A 20,394-nucleotide genomic window follows, 5' to 3' on the forward strand; every position below is an offset into this window, starting at 1 on the left:
GTCACTGAATGGGTAGTCTCTGTCACAGGGCCCTGCCATATAGAGTCAGAGGATTAAGAAGGCCAATGGTGATAATGCTACATGAGGGGAGGCTTCTTCATCCTCACTGGCGACTGCCTCAGTCCTTAGATGGCTGAAGGGGTGCAACTGGTATCCACTTCATGTAACTTTGTGCCACCAGTGCCACTAACCAGTCCATGCTACAGAACATTGAATAAGCTGGTTGCAGAAACATTGGGGGCTGTGGTGATCTTCACTGGTAGTGGGTGTCTTCCTCCTCCACGGGGTGCCAAGTCTGCGAGGACATGGCACAGATGCTGCACTGTCTCTTTCTTGAGACAGAGTCTCCTGCGGCACATGCTGTCCGTCATCACATCACAGAATCTACAGTGCAGAAGGAGGCCATTTGACCCCTCAAGTCTGCACCAGCCATTGGAAAGAGCACCCTACTCAAGCCCCTGTCTGCACCCTATCCCCTTAACCCAGTAACCTCACTTTAACCTTTTCTGGACACAAAGGGAAATTTAACATGACCAATCCACCTAACCTGCATATATTTGGACATCGAAAGACCAACGACGCCTGTACACCTTGGGCCGTCATTCGTCTCCCCCTTGGGTTCCTCCTCGGCCCGGTGGGCAGCCAGGTCTTCAGCGTGCGCACATGGGATGCCGCCTCCAGCCAGCTTGTCGCTGCTCTCTTCTCCGGTGTCTGGCTGCCTGGGTTTCCACCAGTAACATGATGGCAGCTGCTGTGGACCTACACTACCATCTATTCTGGTATCTAGAAGGAATTGGAGAAGGAGACCTACAATCAGTTAGGGCTTCCATCATGAGACCCTCAAATCCCCCAAGCCTCCCCACCCTTACGTGATCGCCTTCTCTCAGAGTGCCATTCAGTGAACCAGTTATGCTGACAAACCTTGCTCTGCACATTCACCACCAACCGCAACCGGAGCCTCTAAACCCCAACCTCAGCTGGAACATTAGGGAGGGCATGCTCAGGTGCCCTTCCCTGATCAGCACACTTGCACTTTGGTCGTGGGAAGATCCCCACTGCCGAAGTCCTGCTCTTTAGTGTTTGATTGTTGGCAGCTGCCTCTATGGTGCTGACGCTCCTAGCGTTCAGTCACACTGTTCAGGCAGCAAAGTTTGATTTGAAATGCTATGCACTAATCATCCTCTGAGACATAGCATGTGCACCTACGAGAACCCACATGAGCGTTGAGGAGTATGAAATGCTCTCAAAACTAAAAAGGTCAATTCCTCATTTGAAAGATCTTTTAACTGTGAACCTAGAGGTTGTTCACAGTCAAAAGGATGTTAAAGTGACTTCCAGTATGTGGTGAATCACAGTCCGTGTAATTCACACTGTTATTATATATGATGTACTGTGTCTATGTAAGCTCGGTATACGAGCAGTTGCGCGGCTCTGCCCATAGTGAGAGATGAGGAGTTTGTACTGGGCTCCACCCTTGGCTCCGCCCATGGCTCCTCCCACTAACCGTAAGTATAAAGCTTGGCAGTCGTGAGCCTGCCTGCCAGTTCATCTCGTCGCAGGCAGGCTCTGTTGTAAGACTATTAAAACCACTGTTCACTTCCAACCACGTGTCGTGTGAATTGATGGTCACATCACAGCATAGAACAAAGAGCAGGGCTCTCTCCTGGAATTGTTCAGCAGGACAGACAGCCTGCAGCTGTGCTGGCTCCTGTTACGGGTCTCCACAATATTTAAGGATGGCATGCAGGCTTCAGAGTTGCAGAGCCCCTCCCCCCACTCGCCCCAGCCGAGGGGCAGCCCTCGACCTAGCACACTTCAGCAGCCCCCCCAACGCTATTGTTACATGAGGGGTCAAACTCAGTCAGCGCAACCACAGTTGGGGGAGGGCCGATCCGCGGGCAGAGGGCTTATTGAGGGCTAGGGTCACTGGGGTGGGGGGGAGGCCTGTCTGGGGCGCGCGAGCCGGCTGAAGGGGGGGGTGGGGGGACTATTTTTGCGGTCCGGACCGCTGCAGGACGCCGTGCGCATGCGCATCCGTGGACCCGGCAATGCTCCGGGCCGTATCGGCAGCTAGAGCTGGGAATTGGTGGCCGATTTGCACCAGTTTTACTGGCATAAAACACCACCATATTCACACCGGCATGGGGTCTCCCAAATGGAGAATCCAGCCCTATGACTCAGATTTAGGTTGGAATTCTCCGTCCATTCAAACTGGCGGGATTCTCCAGTCCTGCTGCAGTCAATGGAGTTTTGGTTGAGTGCCAAATTTCCGGTTCTCGCTAGCAGCGGTGACAGGCGAACTCAGAGAGTCCCAGCCTTACTAAAAATTCAAAACATAAAATACCTTCACGTAACGTTATCTTGGTTTATTCATTGTCAGAAAGTCATCTCAACACTGAAAATAAATCTGGAAATGGTTAAACCATTAAATATCACTAGATCAATCACTGTGGAAGGAATGGTGAATGAAGTGGCCAGATTAGAGGAGGATAAGGAGAAACAAATTATTTTAAATGTTTATACAAAGTAAATATACAGAAAAAAATCCAGTTGGTCTGCAGCCAGATTGTGATGTCTGTATAAATCAATGTTTCTGCTTACCTTGTGGCTTAATTCAGCACAGATTTCCTGCTGCTTCCGTCTGTCATTTGCCAGCAACACGTCAGCCTCATGAGCAATACAGGCTTCAGCAAATATCATCACTGTCTTCATCAGCAGGTCTTTCTTGTCACGAGTCCAGTTCTGAATCAGAACCTTCCGGTGCTCTTTCTTAAATTGAAATCCATCCCATAATCTCCAATGGTCAATCTAGAACAAAGATTTTGTTACTTTCTCAACAAAAATCCATCTTCTCTATATTGATTAATAAGGGGATCAGGGGTTATGGGGATAAAGGCAGGAGAATAGGGATGAAAAAAGTATCAGCCATGATTGAATGGCAGAGCAGACTCAATGGGCCGAATGGCCTAATTCTGCTCCTATGTCTTATGATCTTATGGTGTTTTCTTAAACTGTGTTGCAAAAACCTTAAAAGGAATATATGCTAATGATATTTAATTATTTTGGACACCATTTTGCTAATCAAGTTGAAGGATGGAATACTTTATTACTTTTCTAACTCAAGCACTTTCAAGAACTGGATAACATTGAACATTAGTTGAGGGGATGGGTGGGAGGGTTGTGGGGAGGAGGCTGTGTGTATTAAGGGTGATGATGGGTAATCCCTGATTCCTTTTTGTCATTTGTTCATGTAAACATGCAGGCTAATGTTTGGGGGTTGGTGGGAGGATGGGATCGTTGTTATTGTTATGGTGATTGACATATTTGTTACTGATTATTGTTTATTGTTGGTGGGTGTACGTTTGGGAGAAAATGTGAAAAAGGGGGAGAATAAAAATATTTTTTAAAAAATGTAAGGTAGTCCCAACTCAAGCCTTCTTTCCATACCAACAATTCCATTCCAACAATAATGTGGAGATGCCGGCGTTGGACTGGGGTGAGCACAGTAAGAAGTCTTACAACACCAGGTTAAAGTCCAACAGGTTTGTTTCAAACACGAGCTTTCGGAGCACGGCTCCTTCTTCAGGTGAATGGAAAGGCTTGTTCCAGAAATGTTTATATAGACACAGTAAGAAGTCTTACAACACCAGGTTAAAGTCCAACAGGTTTGTTTCAAACACGAGCTTTCGGAGCAAGGCTCCTTCTTCAGGTGAAGAAGATTTCACCTGAAGAAGGAGCCGTGCTCCGAAAGCTCGTGTTTGAAACAAACCTGTTGGACTTTAACCTGGTGTTGTAAGACTTCTTACTGTGCTCACCCCAGTCCAACGCCGGCATCTCCACATCATATATAGACACAGTCAGAGATGCCCCGGAATGCGAGCACCTGCAGGCAATCAAATCATCAAAGATGCAGAGAGAGAGGTAACTCCAGGTTAAAGAGGTGTGAATTGTCCCAAGCCAGTTCAGTCGGTAGGCCTCTGCAAGTCCAGGCTTGTTGGTGGGGGCCGAATGTAATGCGACATGAATCCCAGATCCCGGTTGAGTCCGCATTCATGCGTGCGGAACTTAGCTATAAGTTTTTGCTCAGCAATTTTGCGTTGTCGCGTCTCCTGAAGGCCTCCTTGTAGAATGCTGACCCGGAGATCAGAGGCTGAATGTCCTTGACTGCTGAAGTGTTCCCCAACTGGAAGGGAACAGTCCTGCCTGTTGATAGTCGCACGATGCCCGTTTATTCGTTGTCGCAGTGTCTGCATGGTCTCGCCAATGTACCACGCTTCGGGACATCCTTTCCTGCAGCGTATGAGGTAGACTACATTGGTCGAGTCGCACGAGTATGCGCCGCGTACCTGGTGGGTGGTGTTTCCACGTGTAATGGTGGTGTCCATGTCGATGATCTGGCATGTCTTGCAGAGATTACCCTGGCAGGGTTTTGTGGTGTTGTGGTTGCTGTTCTGAAGGCTGGGTAATTTGCTGCAAACAATGGTTTGTTTGAGGTTGCGCGGTTGGGACAATTCACACCTCTTTAACCTGGAGTTACCTCTCTCTCTGCATCTTTGATGATTTGATTGCCCGCAGGTGCTCGCATTCCGGGGCATCTCTGACTGTGTCTATATAAACATTTCTGGAACAAGCCTTTCCATTCACCTGAAGAAGGAGCCGTGCTCCGAAAGCTCGTGTTTGAAACAAACCTGTTGGACTTTAACCTGGTGTTGTAAGATTCCAACAATATGCATTCATCCTAGTTTCAGAAGAGTAACGTGATACTACAGCATGGAATGTTCATACTCATATAATCAATAAAAAATTTGAGACGCTCTTATGCTATTGACACCAGTTTACAGTCCTGTAAACTGGTGAAAGTACCCAGTCAAAGTAGCTGGGAATTCCATTTGGTTATTAACAAGTGGGGAGATGCAATGGATGTCTCTCAAAAGCTTTTCTCGCAGAATATTAAGTCTAACCCATATTCTGGAAATCCATCCCTTTCAACATTTGTTTTATCTTCACTACTTTCATACATTGATCACTCTAGGCGGAATTCAATGGAAAAAGATTCTAAGTTGATTTGTGGCAGGTTTTTCAGGGAGATTCCTGCCGGCTCTGCCAGCGGGTTCCCCACCGCTATCCAATGGCATTTAATCACTTTTTTGGTCCCTGGTGAGCTTCTCACCTGTTTAGCCAATTCTTTTCAGCACAGGAGAGATCGGGCCGTCATGTTGTAAGGGTAGCCCAAACTCTAAGTGAGCTTGTGGGTCCACCCCCACCCATGGTAAATGTCACCCCCGACACACATGGAGGACGATTCTCCGGAAACATTTCTAAGTGAAATGAAATGAAATGAAAATCGCTTATTGTCACGAGTAGGCTTCAATGAAGTTACTGTGAAAAGCCCCTAGTCGCCACATTCCGGCGCCTGTCCGGGGAGGCTGGTACGGGAATCGAACCGTGCTGCTGGCCTGCTTGGTCTGCTTTAAAAGCCAGCGATTTAGCCCAGTGAGCTAAACCAGCCCCTGTGTGCTAGCAAGCGTGAATTGTCCCGTGTTTCCCAGCGCTTTGCCGCCAAGGCTGGCAACGCTATTAAACATCAATTGGTCCACTTAACGATCCCTCACAGACTTCTTGCTTGAAATAACTATTCGGCAGCTGGACCGCGCTCGCCAGCCCCCCCGCTAACAAGGTCGAGCGGCACTTAAGCTGCACTTGCTCGGCCAATCCCATTCAGCTCTCAATAATGGCGCCGTGAAGACCAGCCCCAAGATTCAGGGATGCAGACCTGGGGAGACTCCGGGACACGATGGAGGCCAGGAGGGATGTCCTGTTCTGCTGGGGGTCCCGGAGGGTCACCACAAGGCAGACAGTGATGCTCGAGACGCGGTTGTGGGCAGTGTGACCAGGAAGTTTGGTCTCCAGTGCCGGAAGAAGGTCAATGACCTACACTGGATAACACAAGTGTGTAGGCACCAAGGTCCCACTCCCAATGGCGCATCACCCCCCCCCCCCCCCCCCCCCAATCCCCTCGGCAATGCCCAACCCTCCCTTCACCCCTCCCCCTTCAACCCTCTCTCCACCCTCCCTCAAACAACTGTGAACCATACGTGTGGCTAATGATGCCCTCTCTGTGTCTCCTCAGGAAAAGCTCTCCCATAATCAGCGGGAGGGTCCAGACTGGCGTTGGCATGCCAGGCTTGAGAATCTTCATCTCCTTTGAGGAGTGGGCTCTGGAGGTGACCAGGCTGGCCGAGGACAGATAAGTCACCTACATGAAGACTGGCGGACGCCGCAGAGGTGAGAAACCACCGGGCTGCACCTGGAGGACCTGTGAAACATGAATACTGATTGCCTTACTGACTGACGCATCCCTCTGACTGACCACATGTCCATTCTCCTGCAGGCCCTCCAGCCCTCGGCGCCGGCTCAGCCTGGGTGAAACCGTCTCCCGAGTCCAAGGAGAACATCTCGGAGGAGATCCGAGGATACAACTGTTATAGTTGCGGCACAGCTGTCATCCCAATCCTCCACCAGCACAGATACACACACACCTCAGTGAGAAACGTTAGTGGACAAGCTTCTGGGCCACAATCTAGGGAGCACCACAATGCTGATGATGCACATCAGATGGAGGCAGGTACCCCGAAGCGAAACAGCAGTTGGAGACCCTCTGGATCCCTGGACCCAGCTGGGTCCCAGCTTTATAGTGAGCCTCTGGAACAGGATTACCCGGAGCTTATGGAAACGATAGAGAACAGCCGGGACATTCAAAGGGAGGTGTCAGTGTCAGTCCAGCAGATCCATAGCAGCTTGCAGGAGTCTCAGAGGCTACGAGTGCGGGGGATGGTGCCGGCAATGAGTGGCACCGAGGCCAACACTGCTAGGGTGGCGACCGCAGTGGAGAGCCTGGTGCACAACGTCGGCACCATGAGTGAAGGGCCGGGGGGTCACCCAGTACCAGGCTGACCTTGATGAGTGAAAGATATTGATTCATTGATTTATTTGGTGCATTTAAAGATTGATTGAGTATATAGCTAGAGAACAGAATTATTCAAAACATCCTGGCTAGGATTCTCCAATCCTGCGGCCAGATTCTGACACCGGTGTGAAACGTGGCGCGAGCCACTCTGGCATCAACGGGCCTCAACTGGCAGCTATCCACCCCTTCCTAGAGGGCTAGTACGTCGCCGGAGTGGTGTCCGCAGTTCCAGCGCCTGAAAGCCGGTGCGCCAGGGCCAGCGTGAGTCCGCACATGCACACCACGGCCGGTGCGAATTTGCGCAAGCGCGTGGGTTTCCGTCTATGCGCCGGCTCCCTGGCAAAATGGCAAAGCCCGACAGGGGCCTGGCACGGAGGAACATAGGCCCCCCACGGAACTAGGACTCCCGCCGATCGTTGGGCCCTGATCGCGGGCCAGACCACCGTGGAGGCCCTCCCCTGGGGTCAGATCCCCCTGCCCCCCCACCAGGATCGCCCCCGCAGACAGAACTCCGAGGTCCCGCCGGGTGGGATCATACGTAACCCACACCGGCGGGACTCGGCCGAACTCGGCGGGCACTCAGCCCAGAGAATCGCTGGCGGGGGCGGTTTCAGTGGCCCCCGACTGGCGTGGCAGTGATCCCGCGGGTGCCGTAAAATCAGTGCCGGAGAATCGGCGTGCCAGCGTCAGGGCGGCGTGGCGCGATTCTCACACCACCTCCCCCCCGCCGATTCTCCGACCCAGCGCGGGGCCGAAAATCTTGGCCCCTGTCTGCAGAAGGATAGTCACTGTTACAGATAATGAGTAAATTATTGAACTTTGGCAGAAATTCAGACATTGTTTCACAAAATGTTTCATAAAATGTTTCATAAAATGTTTCATGTAATGAATAGACCATTGTATTCTAGTGCTTTTAGTAATGACAGTGTAGCAAAAGCAAGGTTAATGGCTAGCTGTGACATAAACACCTTATCCTTGTAAGGTGGCGCACGTAGACACTGAATTAATTTTGATGGACATTAATAAATCTTAAGTAATGACCAATGTTTGGGCAGCACGGTGGCACAGTGGTTAGCATTGCTGCCTACGGCGCTGAGGACCCGGGTTCGAATCCCGGCCCTGGGTCACTGTCCGTGTGGAGTTTGCACATTCTCCCTGTCTCTGCTTGGGTTTCGCCCCCACAACCCAAAGATATGCAGGTTAGGTGAATTGGCCACGCTAAATTGCCCCTTAATTGGAAAAAATTATTGGGTACACTAAATTTCTAAAAAAAAAGTAATGACCAATGTTTGATTAATAAATCATCTTCTAAGTGACAGACATGTATTTGAATAAATCAGGAGGTCTCAGCTAAGAATTAGAAACCAATGAGAGTGAATGAGGGATTTGACCTTCGATCAGAATTTCCTTCAGAGTATGACCTCGTGGTTAAGGGATTGTTCCGAATTTATGCTTTCATTACTTTTGAATCTATCGATTTACTTTGTTTGAAGTCATTTTCTTTATACTTTTCTTGTGCTTTTTGTTTTACACTTTTTGCTATGCTCTGACCAGCTTATGTATTATTTTGATTAATATTTTTGATTCAGTTTTTGTGCAAGTGCATCAAGATGAATGATTAGCAAACAAAGTGTCTATTTTGGACACCTCCAATCAACTGGACTTTAGACTCTTATTAGAAGGTAGAATAAGAGATCCTATAATGAGGTTCTGCGGGACATGTCCCGCTCTCAGATAGGTATGGCCGAGGCGCTACAGAGCTTGTCCCAGTCACTGGTGGACATTGATGAGGCGCTGCAGAGCATGTCCCAATCACTGATGGCATCGACACAATGGTGCAGGCATTGGGGAACCATCAGGGCTGGCTGAGACAGATGATACAAGGGCAGCTGGGGCTCAAACCAGCTGCCCCTCCGTCCCAAGGCGGACCCCAGGGAACTGTGGGCACCGACCGGGAGGAGGGGGCGTTGAGTGCCAACACGGACCTGTCCCATGGGGTAGTGATGGTGGTCACCAGTTCTCCCGAGTTCCACCCTCTGCAAGGCCGTGTCTCGGGGTCAGCACACGGGACAGTGCAGCCGTCGACAGGTGAGCCTGAGTCCTCTGGCCCCAGAGTCCCCAGAAGATGCTTGCCAGGGGCATCGAAGGCCACAGGATGAGGTAAACAGCTCGCTGCCTCCACCACAGATGTGCATCTTGGGGAGGCATTTGGACATAGTGGTAGAGCTAGGAGGGCAAAGCACATCAAGGATCAGAGAGGGCAACGGGGGAAGGGGGTCTGGGTAGGTGGGGAGTAAGGAGGCATGGAGGGGGGTTGTAGAGGATGGGGGCGGCACCATCGGGAGAGTTGGGACCTGCATTGAACAATAAACACCCTTGTGCGCAACCAGTAAGAAGCCTCTGTCACTTTCATCCGCAACGCGTCACCAGGTAAAGATGATGGGTGTGAGCGAGCATTCAGCAGACAGGCAGGGGTCAGACTATGGCATAGATTGAGGAGCACAGTCCCAGCACCCTGGAGTCCTGTGACATACTCTGGGAGGGTGGGAAATAGGGGTGTGGTGGGTTGGTATGGATGCAACAATGGACCAGGCCGCGTCCACTGATGAATCGGGCCAGTATGAAGGCCTCCCTTGGATCCACCCCGGCCTCATCCTCCAGACCTTGCTGGACCTCCTCATCATCCTCGTCCTTGACCCCGTCCTCCTTGGAGGTGGTCACATGTTCCTCATCACCAACCTCAGCTCGGCGCCCCACTTCTGTGCCAGGATGTGGAGGGCACAGCAGACCACCACAAAGCGGGCGACCCTCCGGGCGGTGTACTGGAGTGCTCCACCACAGCGATCGAGGCATCGGAACTGCATCTTGAGGAGTCGCTCAATGACATCCCGGGTAGCTGCATGGGCCTCATTGTAACGGGTTTCCGCTTCAGTCTCTGGCCTCCATACTGGCACCATGAGCCAGGTCCTCAGCGAATATCCCTTACCCCCAAGAGCCAGCTGCCCATCCTGGGGTGCTCCTCGAAGGGCTGATCGACTGCTCCAGGATGTACAGTGCACACTCCCTGGGAAGCAGATACACAAGTGCATTATCTTCATCTGGTGGTCGCAGACGAGTTGTATGTTCAGGGAGTGGAACCCCTTTCTGTTAACACAGTGTACCCCCAGATGGCCTGGTGAATGCACGGCAACATGCGTGGTATCTGTGACTCCCTGGACCTAAGGCATACTGGTGATGGCGGAGAAACATCTTCCTGGGCTTGGTCCATGTCAAAGATAATGTTGTCTTGCACCCGAGCATACAGGGCATTCGTGATCTGCCGGATGCACCTGTGGGATGTGGCCTGTGAGATACCACACAGGTCCCCGCTCGAGCCCTGGAATGATCCCGTGGCGTAAACGTTCAGGACTGCAGTGACAGCTGCAGGGAGCAGGTGTCTTCCTCCTCCACGTGGTGCCAAGTCGGTGAGGATATGGCACAGGTGCCGCACTGTCTCCTTGTTGAGATGGCCCTCCTGCCGCACGCACTCTCTGTCATTTGTTCAGAAGACCAACAACGCCTGTACAGGCTGGGCCATTGCAGGACTCACCCTCTGGGTCCCTCCTTGGCCTGATGGCGGCCGGGTCCTCAGGGTGCAGGGTCCGCCTTCTCCGGCGTCTGCCCGCATCGCGTAACACCAGCACCACTAGGGCAACCTCTGCGTCCAACATCCCTGCCATAGCGTTCAATATCTGTAAAGAATTGTGAGAGGGTGTTGGACTGACTAACAGCGGTGATTCCCACCCTGGATACTCCATTCCCAGACCCTGTGCCCCGGACACCCAATCACAGCGTCAAATGGACCGAGCGCCCCCCTCCCCGTGGCACTCACCCACCTTCCGGCCATGGACATATCACCCGGAGCTGTATCCCATCCCCTGGGTGTTCGGATGTTGGTTGCTGCGTGTGTGGTGTTGCTTCCCGCAATGTTCAGGTACACTGTCCAGACATCGCTGTCTGATTGGGAAGTTAGGCAATGATTCCATATGCTGCCTGCCCACCCACGGAAATCCACTTGGAATTAAGTGAAGTACTCACTTAACCACGATTGCCAATTCCCTAGAGGCTATAGCCTGCAGCTGCACTGCCAGAGGCCTCGGTAGTCGATGGGTGTTATGGGTGGTCGATGGGGAAGACCAGCAGGGACAAAGGGGTTCCCTCCGGAACGTGTGCACACAATCCAGGGATTGGCATACTGGTGCCGTGCGTGGTTGCCTCCTCTTCTTCAGGCCCCCAAAGCCTCCTCTCAGCATTTGGTAAACCACTGTTACACCTGTATTAGGTGATGTAAGGTAGGACCTGTACTACAGGTTCGCCGGTAGCCCCTGCCTGCTGGCTCAGCCCAGTAGGAGGAGTATAAATATGTGTGTCATCTATTCAGCAGCCATTTTGCCAGCTGCTTTTGGAGGCCACACATCTTACTGCAATAAAGCCACAGTTGTATCCAACCTTAGTCTTTGTACAATTGATCGTGCATCACAGCACCCGTCCCCGCCAGAAACCTCACCCATCACCCCCAACCTCCCAGACGCCCTTAATTACCTGCCCTGCACACCTCACCCTTCAGAGCCCCTCCACCCTCCTTTCATGGGCATGGCCTCTCTAGGGCTCTGGCCCTTGGCAGTGCCACGGGTACCCTGACACCTTTGCACTGCCACCCTGGCACCTGGGCAGTGCTCCTGCCAGCTTGGCAGTGCCAGGGTGGCAATTCCAAGGTGCCAGCTGAGGCGTGTCAGGTGCCCATGCTCCAGGGGCCACACTGCACTATCCCTGACCACCCAGGGGGCCTCCAATGGCCCATGAGACCCCCTGGAACCATTCCACCTCATCCAAGTTCTTGTGGACCAAGACCGATTGGATCGAGAGAGGTCGGTAGATCCCAGGTAGGTAGGCCTTAAGTAGGTTTAAAACCTACTTTAGTAAACACCGTTTGGTCCCACACCTTACGGATGGAGTTCCGATTCCGATGCCTCGCTGGACTTGGTTGTATCCCGCAAATTACGGAGGCCTCTCCCTCTCGCGCTCGAGTGCAACGCGCCCACTGGATCGCGCCCTCTGTGTGAGGACAATGGGCACGATTCACTGAACTTGAGTTAAAGTCTGCTGAAAGGTCCGTTTAACAGGATGTTCCTCGGTGCCTGCAGTGTCGAGAAACATCCAGCTATTCAATGGCACTTTGCTAGATTTTGGCTTCGGGAGGATTTTCTCCGCCGAAACCGCACTTAGAGGATTTTCCTGCTGCCGAGTCTTGCAGATCTGTGCATCATTTTGTCCGGCTACCCCGATCTTTCACCCCCCCCCCCCCCCCCCCCCCCCCTTCAGGCCTCCCCCCCATTTCTTTGACCTTTCTCTCACTCCCCGACCTGAGGGAAGCCCCGGGAACCATCCACCTCAAACCCCCCTCAACCTGGCAAGGCCTCCCATGCCCAACCCCAGGCAATGCCTTCCTGGGCACCCTAGCACTGCTAGCAGGACATGCTGGCAGTGTCCTGGCATCCTGGCAATGCCACCCGGGGAAGTGCTGGGGTGGCACTGTCAGGGTTCCAGGGTGGCACTGCCAGTGTAGCATTGCTAGGGTACCAGGCTGGCAGTGCCAAGGTGCCCAGGTGCCAGAGGACATGCCAGTGTGCCATCTTGCCCTGTCTCTAACCACCCGGGAACCTCCAATGGCTCGGCAGATCTCCCCCAGATGCCATTACACCTGGTACACATTTGTGTTGACCAGTACTAAACGCGCCATAGGCGAGGTCTTCCAGACGCAACCATTGAGTCCCGGGCGCCAGGTGAATCTGGTGAGTGCATATTTAAATGCACCTAATTGTTCATTGAAATATGCTGATTTGGATCACACCCAGTGATGGCAGGATCCAGATTATGATGCCTCGCGAGATAAGGCCTTGTCCCAACGCTTGGTCGTGCTTGACGAAGCCCTTAAATCGCGCCCAACTTCTCCTGATTTCATTACCAAATTTTACTTCTGCTAATTTGAACCAGTGACCTCATATTCTGTTCTCAGAGCAGTACCCGGTTTATCTTTTGTATACCATTGATAGAAACCTACTTTATTATAGGTAATAACGGTTTAAGGGAAGATATGATTTTGTGATATTATCTATTAAAAATCATATAATAAGCTACGACAGCAGAAAATGCTGAGAGCATGGGAAAAGATCTGATAAGGAAGTCAGTATTCAAACTGACTATCCATGAAGCAGAATAGACCCATTGTTATCATTACTGGGCAAACATCCCAGTTACATACATAGAATTTACAGTGCAGAAGGAGGCCATTCGGCACATCGAGTCTGCACCAGCTCTTGGAAAGAGCACCCTACCCAAGGTCAACACCTCCACCCTATCTCCATAACCCAGCAACCCCACCCAACACTAAGTTCTCGAGAATATGGTAGGAAACGGGTGGTCCGATCACACCATATTATAGAAACATAGAGAAGTTTTCCCATGCCACATTATCTCTTAAACCTTGACAGACAGACATTTCGGTCAATTAGATGAATAATAATTATTTTAACCCAATCACAGTCAGAAAGGGGACGGAGCCTAAAAAAGATTATGATTTCTTTAAGGGACCGGGAGAAAACTTTTGCGTGCTCTCTGAATTCATCTTTAACCTAACCTTTGAAACCTATTTCTACTTTGCTTTGCAAACAGCTATTTACTTTCATTTCATTTTTGTATTGTGCATTTTGATCTGAAGAAATTACCTCGAACTGAATTGTATCTTGAATTCAACTCAACCATCTGTATTTGCGTTGGACAAACAACTTTTTAGATTCTGCATTCGTATAAAATTTGACTTGATCAACAGACTTTGAAACTGACATAAGTAAAGATATACTTGACTTCACCCAAGAAGCTCCGTCTCGAGATCTGTACGATTGATATATAGTGCGGTGACACATTAATATATTAACAAAATACAGATCCATCAACGATCTAAAATACCTCTATGCCTATAAACTGGACTCATTGCTCATAGACTCCCTACAGTGCAGGAGGAGGCCATTCAGCCCATCGAGTCTGCACCGACCCACTGAAAGAGCCCCATCCTATTCCGTAACCCAGTAACCCCTCCAAATGTTTTGGATATGAAGGGCTGTTTAGGATGGCCAATCCATCTAACTTGGACATCTTTGGAATATGGGAGGAAACCGGAGTACAGAAGGAAACCCGCGTAGACATGGGAGAACGTGCAAAGTCTGCACAGATAGTCACCCAAGGCCGGAATTGAACCCAGGACCCTGGCGCTGTGAGGCAGCAGAGCTAAATACTGTGCTGCCATCAAGGTTCATTTAATGAGCACTTCATGATTTTAGCGCAGATCTACTGTTTTGGCAATATATTTCAGCAGATTGACAGTAAATGGAAATGTTAAGTACGGAATCTCCAGGTACCTCCTGGTCCTTCTATTTCACCTGTAACTACTTCAGTATAATTTATTGAGAATGTTTCAGTTCTTTTTATTACTTCAAATTTCATACACTTATCCATATTGAATATTATTCTGCTAAATTTCACCTAACTGGTTTCGTAGGTCTTTGGCTGATTTTCTTCAAATACCTTCTCAGTTAGGGATTTGTTGCAAATTTGTCAGTTTTCTGGAAAAGTTCACTGAACATTTCAAGGACCTCAAACAGTTAAATGTTGCTTATCCCAACAAAGAGAAAATGATCTCGGAATAACATTTTGAAATCCCACACTCCTCCGCATTCAAAATAAGGGATTTACCAGTTCTTGCTTGGATTTGTGTGGCAGCAGCCTCAACAGCATGTCCATGTAGAGCATGTTTCGATTCTGTGTCTCATGACAGTACAGATCTACAATAACTTGAAAAGTCAAGTGTTCATCTTCAGTCCATCCACAATTCCTGAAAAAGGAGAAATGCCCTTAACTGCAAACCTAAACATGATGAACTTAATTATTATTGCAATATAACTTAATTGGATTTTAATTTGATGCATTTATAATGCTTTAACAATGAAGGAAGTCTTCCCAGGAAGCCAATTCTCATGGTAGTGCACCTTTAAAAGGCCTCTTGTAGGTTCCCTCATGATTTTGGGTCAGGATTGAGCAGTAGCCACGGCTGGAACTACAGAGAGTACCTGAAGAAGGAGTGATGGAGGCCAGACTGAAAGTTAAGTCTAGGATTTTGATTGAGTACTTGAAGTAAATAAATTTGCAGGGCTATGGGGATAGAGTAGGGAAATGGAAACAATGGGCTGAATAGCCTCCTTCTGTACCATAAATGACTTTGTTGCTACTGCCTTTCCGCTGCCCAATTCTGAGATCAGAAGTTGCCTGGGAGTGAAATGTCAGGTCCACCTACTACAAACTCTCCATAGCTGGCAGTGTAGCATAAATTTCCCCTATTAGATGTATTGTCATATGTACCACAGTACAGTGAAAATTACTGCTCTGCGTACAGTCCACGCAGATCGTTCCAAACATGGAAAAAACATAGGACATTCGATAAATACCATAATGTAAATACATGAAAATTGGGTGAAGCATACAGAGTACTGTCCTACAACAGTACAGAAGATACGTCGAGAGATCAGTTCAGTCCATAAGAGAATCATTCAGGACGCTGGGAAGAACTAGAAAGGTGCTACTACAGAGAGGAAGGCAGGCAGGGGGTTTGGGTCTTCCGAACCTGATGTATTATTACTGGGCGGCGAATGTGGAGAAGGTACGGAGCTGCGTCAGAGGGGTTGATGCCCAGTGGGTCAGAATGGAGGAGAGTTTGTGTCGGGGGTTGGGATTGAAGGTGATAGCAACAGCGCCGTTCCCAATGGCCCCGGAGAAATACTCAGGGAGTCCAGTAGTAATAGCTTTGTTGAGAATTTGGAGGCAGTTTCGCCAGCGCTTTCGGTTGGGGGCAGGGTCCCGATTTGGGGGAAACCATAGATTTGAGCCAGGGAAGTGGGATGGAAATTTTTGGAGATGGGAGGAGAAAGGAATTAGGACACTAAAAGATTTGTTTCTTGGGGGTCGGTTTGCAGGATTGAAGAAGCTGAGAGCGAAGTATGGGCTGAAGCAGGGGGAAATATTTAGATACACGCAGGTTCGAGACTTTGCCAGAAAGGAGATACAGGGCTTCCCGGTAGAGCCGGCCTCCATATTGCTGGAGGAGGTGCTGACGACAGGGGGACTGGAGAATGGGGTAGTGTCGGCGGTTTAAGGGGCTATTTTGGAAGAGGAGAAGGCACCATTGGATGGGATCAAGGCAAAGTTGGAGGAAGAGTTAGGAGAGGGTATGGAGCAGAGGTTCTGGTGTGAGGTGCTCTGGAGGGTGATCGCCTCCACCTCGTGCGTGAGGTTGGGGCTGATACAGCTGAAGGTGGTATATAGGGCACACCTCACAAGGGCGAGGATGAGCCAGCTCTTTGAGGGGGTAGAAGATGTGTGTGAACATTTGGGGGGGGGGGGGGGGGGGGTGCGCGTTCATATGTTTTGGTCCTGTCCAAAGCTGGAGGATTACTGGAAGGTGGTTTTTAGGGTAATCTCTAAAGTGGTGCACGTGAAACTGGATCTGGGCCCTCAGGAGGCCATATTCGAGGTGTTGGACCAGCCGGGGTTGGAAACAGGTGCCGAGGCAGATCTTGTAGCCTTCGCCTCGTTGATCGCCCAAAGTTGGATCCCATTGGGATGGAGATCAACCTCTCCACCCTGTGCCCTGACGTGGCAGGGGGACCTGCTGGAAATCGTGACTCTTGAGAAGGTCAAATTTGAACTGAGGGGAAGGATGGAGGGGTTCTACAATTCATGGGTGTTGGGGGTGTAAATTTGGGAGAAAATGTGAAAAAGGAGAATAAAAATATTTTTTAAAAAGGAGAATCATTCAGGAGCCTGGTAACAGCGGGGAAGAAGCTATTTTTGAATCTGGTAGTATGTACTTGCGGACTTTTGTATCTTCTGCCCGATGGAAGAATTGGAAGAGAGAAGGGTTTTTGATTAAACTGCCTGATTTTCTAAGGTACCAGGAGATGTCGGCAGAATCTATGGATGGGAGGCAGGTTTGTGTGATTGACTGAGCTGTGTTCATGACTCGCTGCAGTTTCTTATGGTCTTGGGCTGAGCAGTTGCCATACCAAGCTGTGATGCAGCGAGATATGATGCTTTCTATGGTACAGCTGTAAAAATTAGTAAGAGTGAATGAGGACATGCTGAATTTCCTTAGTTTCCTGAGGATGTATAGGCACTGTTGTGCTTTCTTGGTCACAGCATTGACGTAGATGACCAGGACAGATTGTTGGTGATATGCACACATAGGAATTTGAAACTGTCAACCATCTCCACCTCGTCACCATTGATGCAGTCAATGTACAATACTTCCCTTCCTGAAGTCGATGACCAGCTCCTTAGTTTTGCTGATGTTGAGGGAGAGATTGTTGTCGTTACACCATGGTTCTTTATCTCCCTCCTTTACTCTGACTTATAGTTGTTTGAGATCCGACCCACTACCATTGTGCCATCAGTAAACCTGTAGGTATCCAAATTTTGCCACACATTTGTGTGTGTATAAGGTGCATAATAGGGGGCCTTGAGTATCATATGCAGCCTTGTGGGGCCCAGGTATTGAGGACTATCATGAGCAGGTGTCATTGTTTATCCTTACTGATTGTGGTCTATGGGTCAGGAAGTCGAGGATCCCGTTGCAGAGGGAGGACCCAAGTCCTAGGTTTTACATCAATCTTATTCTGGGGATCTCTGACATTCAGGAACAATTAAGCCATCAAGTGGGCTAAGTAGCCAATCTGCTTGCAGAGTTCTCAGACAGCAAACCAGGAAGTGAAAAGTGTTGATTATCATCCATGTTTTAATCATTTTACAGAAAGCAAGATAAAGAATGGGATGTGCAAATGAGATTAAGATAGAAGGTGAAATATCATAAACAAACTTTTTTTAAAAATCGCTATTTTAGAGGTCTATGAAACCTTTATCGTGGAATGGAGGATATGATACCCCAGACTTTTAACATAGTTTTTCAGTGTCTGAGAGGTTGTTCAGGAGTAATTATGACTTGGTATGCATTAAACATTCAGTTCTTCCTCATTAAACAATATTAATAGTTTCAGTGGGTTTTTACAGTAAAAATTGTGTGTTGAAGTTCACACCCAGTCTCTGATTCTGAGTTGATTGCATGTGCATAGGTTGCAACAATGCGCCCTGTGGAGGAATAGATTATTACTGGCACAAACTTCCAGATTTCCACATTTAACTGCACATATGTGGATGCCAGCAATATTGATGACAGTGAAAGCTAACAGGCTAACAGTTTCATTGCCATTGCAACCGCAAATTCTGGGTCCTTGTTTACTTGACTAATTTAAGGATGCACCTATTGTAATACGAACAGAGACATTCCATCTGACACCCCCTCCAGGCTAATCCTGGAGCAACATTATTATCGCAGAGACAATGGGTTGAAATTTCGATTGCCAATGGGGCCATGAACAGGTGTGAGCACAATTTGAATATGACATTTCCAGAGGATGCACTGGATGCCAGCACCTTTGGAAAGTGATGCAATTTTCAATGGCATGCTGTGGGAGCAGTGTGTGACTGGAACCTACCATGCTGTCTAACAAAGTACCAAACTGTGGAGCTAATTAAAAGATCTTTTTGGGCCAATTTCAGATTGCCAATCGGCAGGCATGGGGAGCTCGTAATGTCTGGGTGAACCTGGTATGCAGACAAAAGACTGCCATCAGGCACAATGGAAGCACTGGTCAACTCCGTTAAAAGATGGACAATTGTGCTCAGCTACTCAACCAGGTGCACAGAGTTTTGACAAAGAGTCATCCAAACTCAAACCATTAGCTCCGTTCCCTCTTCACAGATACTGAGATTGTCCAGCATTCTCTGTTTTTGTTTCAGATTCCAGCATCCGCAATGATTTGCTCTTATACAACGAGTTGTCGTTGCTCATGCTGAGAGGCATTTATTTATCAACACTGAGAGGTGGAATTCCTAAGAGGATATCAGGCTGCTGGCATCACCTCGGCAGCAGAGGCTGGCCAAGGAAGCCTTGCTGCACAAACCGCTGGCAAGTCAGTGACTGGAGATGGGAAAAGGCTACTCTGACATCGCATGAGTAGCAAGAAGTAGCATGTTGAGGAGCAGGCCAGAAGGAGCAGAGAGGGACTGCAAGTAGGCCAAGAGAAGCAGAGAGGCAGACTGCAAGCAGGCCAGCAGGAGCAGAGAGAGGGACTGCAAGCAGGCCAAGAGAAGCAGAGAGGCAGACTGCAAGCAGGCCAGGAGGAGCAGAGCGAGGGACTGCAAGCAGGCCAGGAGGAGCAGAGCGAGGGACTGCAAGCAGGCCAGGAGGAGCAGAGGCAGACTGCAAGCAGGCCAAGAGGAGTTCAGAGAGAGACTGCAAGCAGGCCAGGAGGAGCAGAGAGAGGGACTGCAAGCAGGCCAGGAGGAGCAGAGAGAGGGACTGCAAGCAGGCCAGGAGGAGCAGAGCGAGGGACTGCAAGCAGGCCAGGAGGAGCACAGAGAGGGACTGCAAGCAGGCCAGGAGGAGCACAGAGAGAGACTGCAAGCAGGCCAGGAGGAGCAGAGTGAGGGACTGCAAGCAGGCCAGGAGGAGCACAGAGAGGGACTGCAAGCAGGCCAGGAGGAGCAGAGAGAGGGACTGCAAGCAGGCCAGGAGGAGCAGAGGCAGACTGCAAGCAGGCCAGGAGCAGAGAGGCAGACTGCAAGCAGGCCAGAAGGAGCAGAGAGAGGGACTGCAAGCAGGCCAGGAGGAGCAGAGAGAGGGACTGCAAGCAGGCCAGAAGGAACAGAGAGAGGGACTGCAAGCAGGCCAAGAGAAGCAGAGAGGCAGACTGCAAGCACGCCAGGAGGAGCAGAGGCAGACTGCAAGCAGGCCAGGAGGAGCAGAGAGAGGGACTGCAAGCAGGCCAGGAGGAGCAGAGAGAGGGACTGCAAGCAGGCCAGGAGGAGCAGAGCGAGGGACTGCAAGCAGGCCAGGAGGAGCAGAGAGAGGGACTGCAAGCAGGCCAGGAGGAGCAGAGAGGCAGACTGCAAGCAGGCCAGGAGGAGCAGAGAGAGGGACTGCAAGCAGGCCAGGAGGAGCAGAGGCAGACTGCAAGCAGGCCAGGAGGAGCAGAGAGAGGGACTGCAAGCAGGCCAGAAGGAACAGAGAGAGGGACTGCAAGCAGGCCAAGAGAAGCAGAGAGGCAGACTGCAAGCAGGCCAGGAGGAGCAGAGAGAGGGACTGCAAGCAGGCCAGGAGGAGCAGAGAGAGGGACTGCAAGAAGAAGGCAATAGCCAAGACTTTGGGAGCACTACACAAAAGTCAGCTACCTTTAATGAAAGAGCAGCAGTGCCGGAGGAGATTGGGTCTATCCGGGCACATG

At 50.1% G+C, this 20,394-nt stretch overlaps 1 protein-coding gene across 8 annotated transcripts in view; it reads right to left on the bottom strand.

The window, feature by feature from the left end:
- Positions 1 to 20,394, bottom strand: part of LOC119961961 (coiled-coil domain-containing protein 148-like) — a 226,336-nt gene that overhangs the window by 67,624 nt on the left and 138,318 nt on the right. For all 8 annotated transcript variants that reach the window (XM_038789596.1, XM_038789599.1, XM_038789597.1 and 5 more), the window contains exons 9-10: positions 14,756 to 14,894; positions 2,602 to 2,808 (exon numbers count right to left, since the gene is read on the bottom strand). In XM_038789596.1, coding sequence (XP_038645524.1) covers positions 2,602 to 2,808; positions 14,756 to 14,894 — 346 coding nt within the window. The remainder of the gene's footprint in view (positions 1 to 2,601; positions 2,809 to 14,755; positions 14,895 to 20,394) is intronic.

The sequence above is a fragment of the Scyliorhinus canicula genome, chromosome 2 (genome assembly GCF_902713615.1).
Source record: "Scyliorhinus canicula chromosome 2, sScyCan1.1, whole genome shotgun sequence".
In the NCBI taxonomy this organism is placed as follows: Eukaryota; Metazoa; Chordata; class Chondrichthyes; order Carcharhiniformes; family Scyliorhinidae; genus Scyliorhinus; species Scyliorhinus canicula.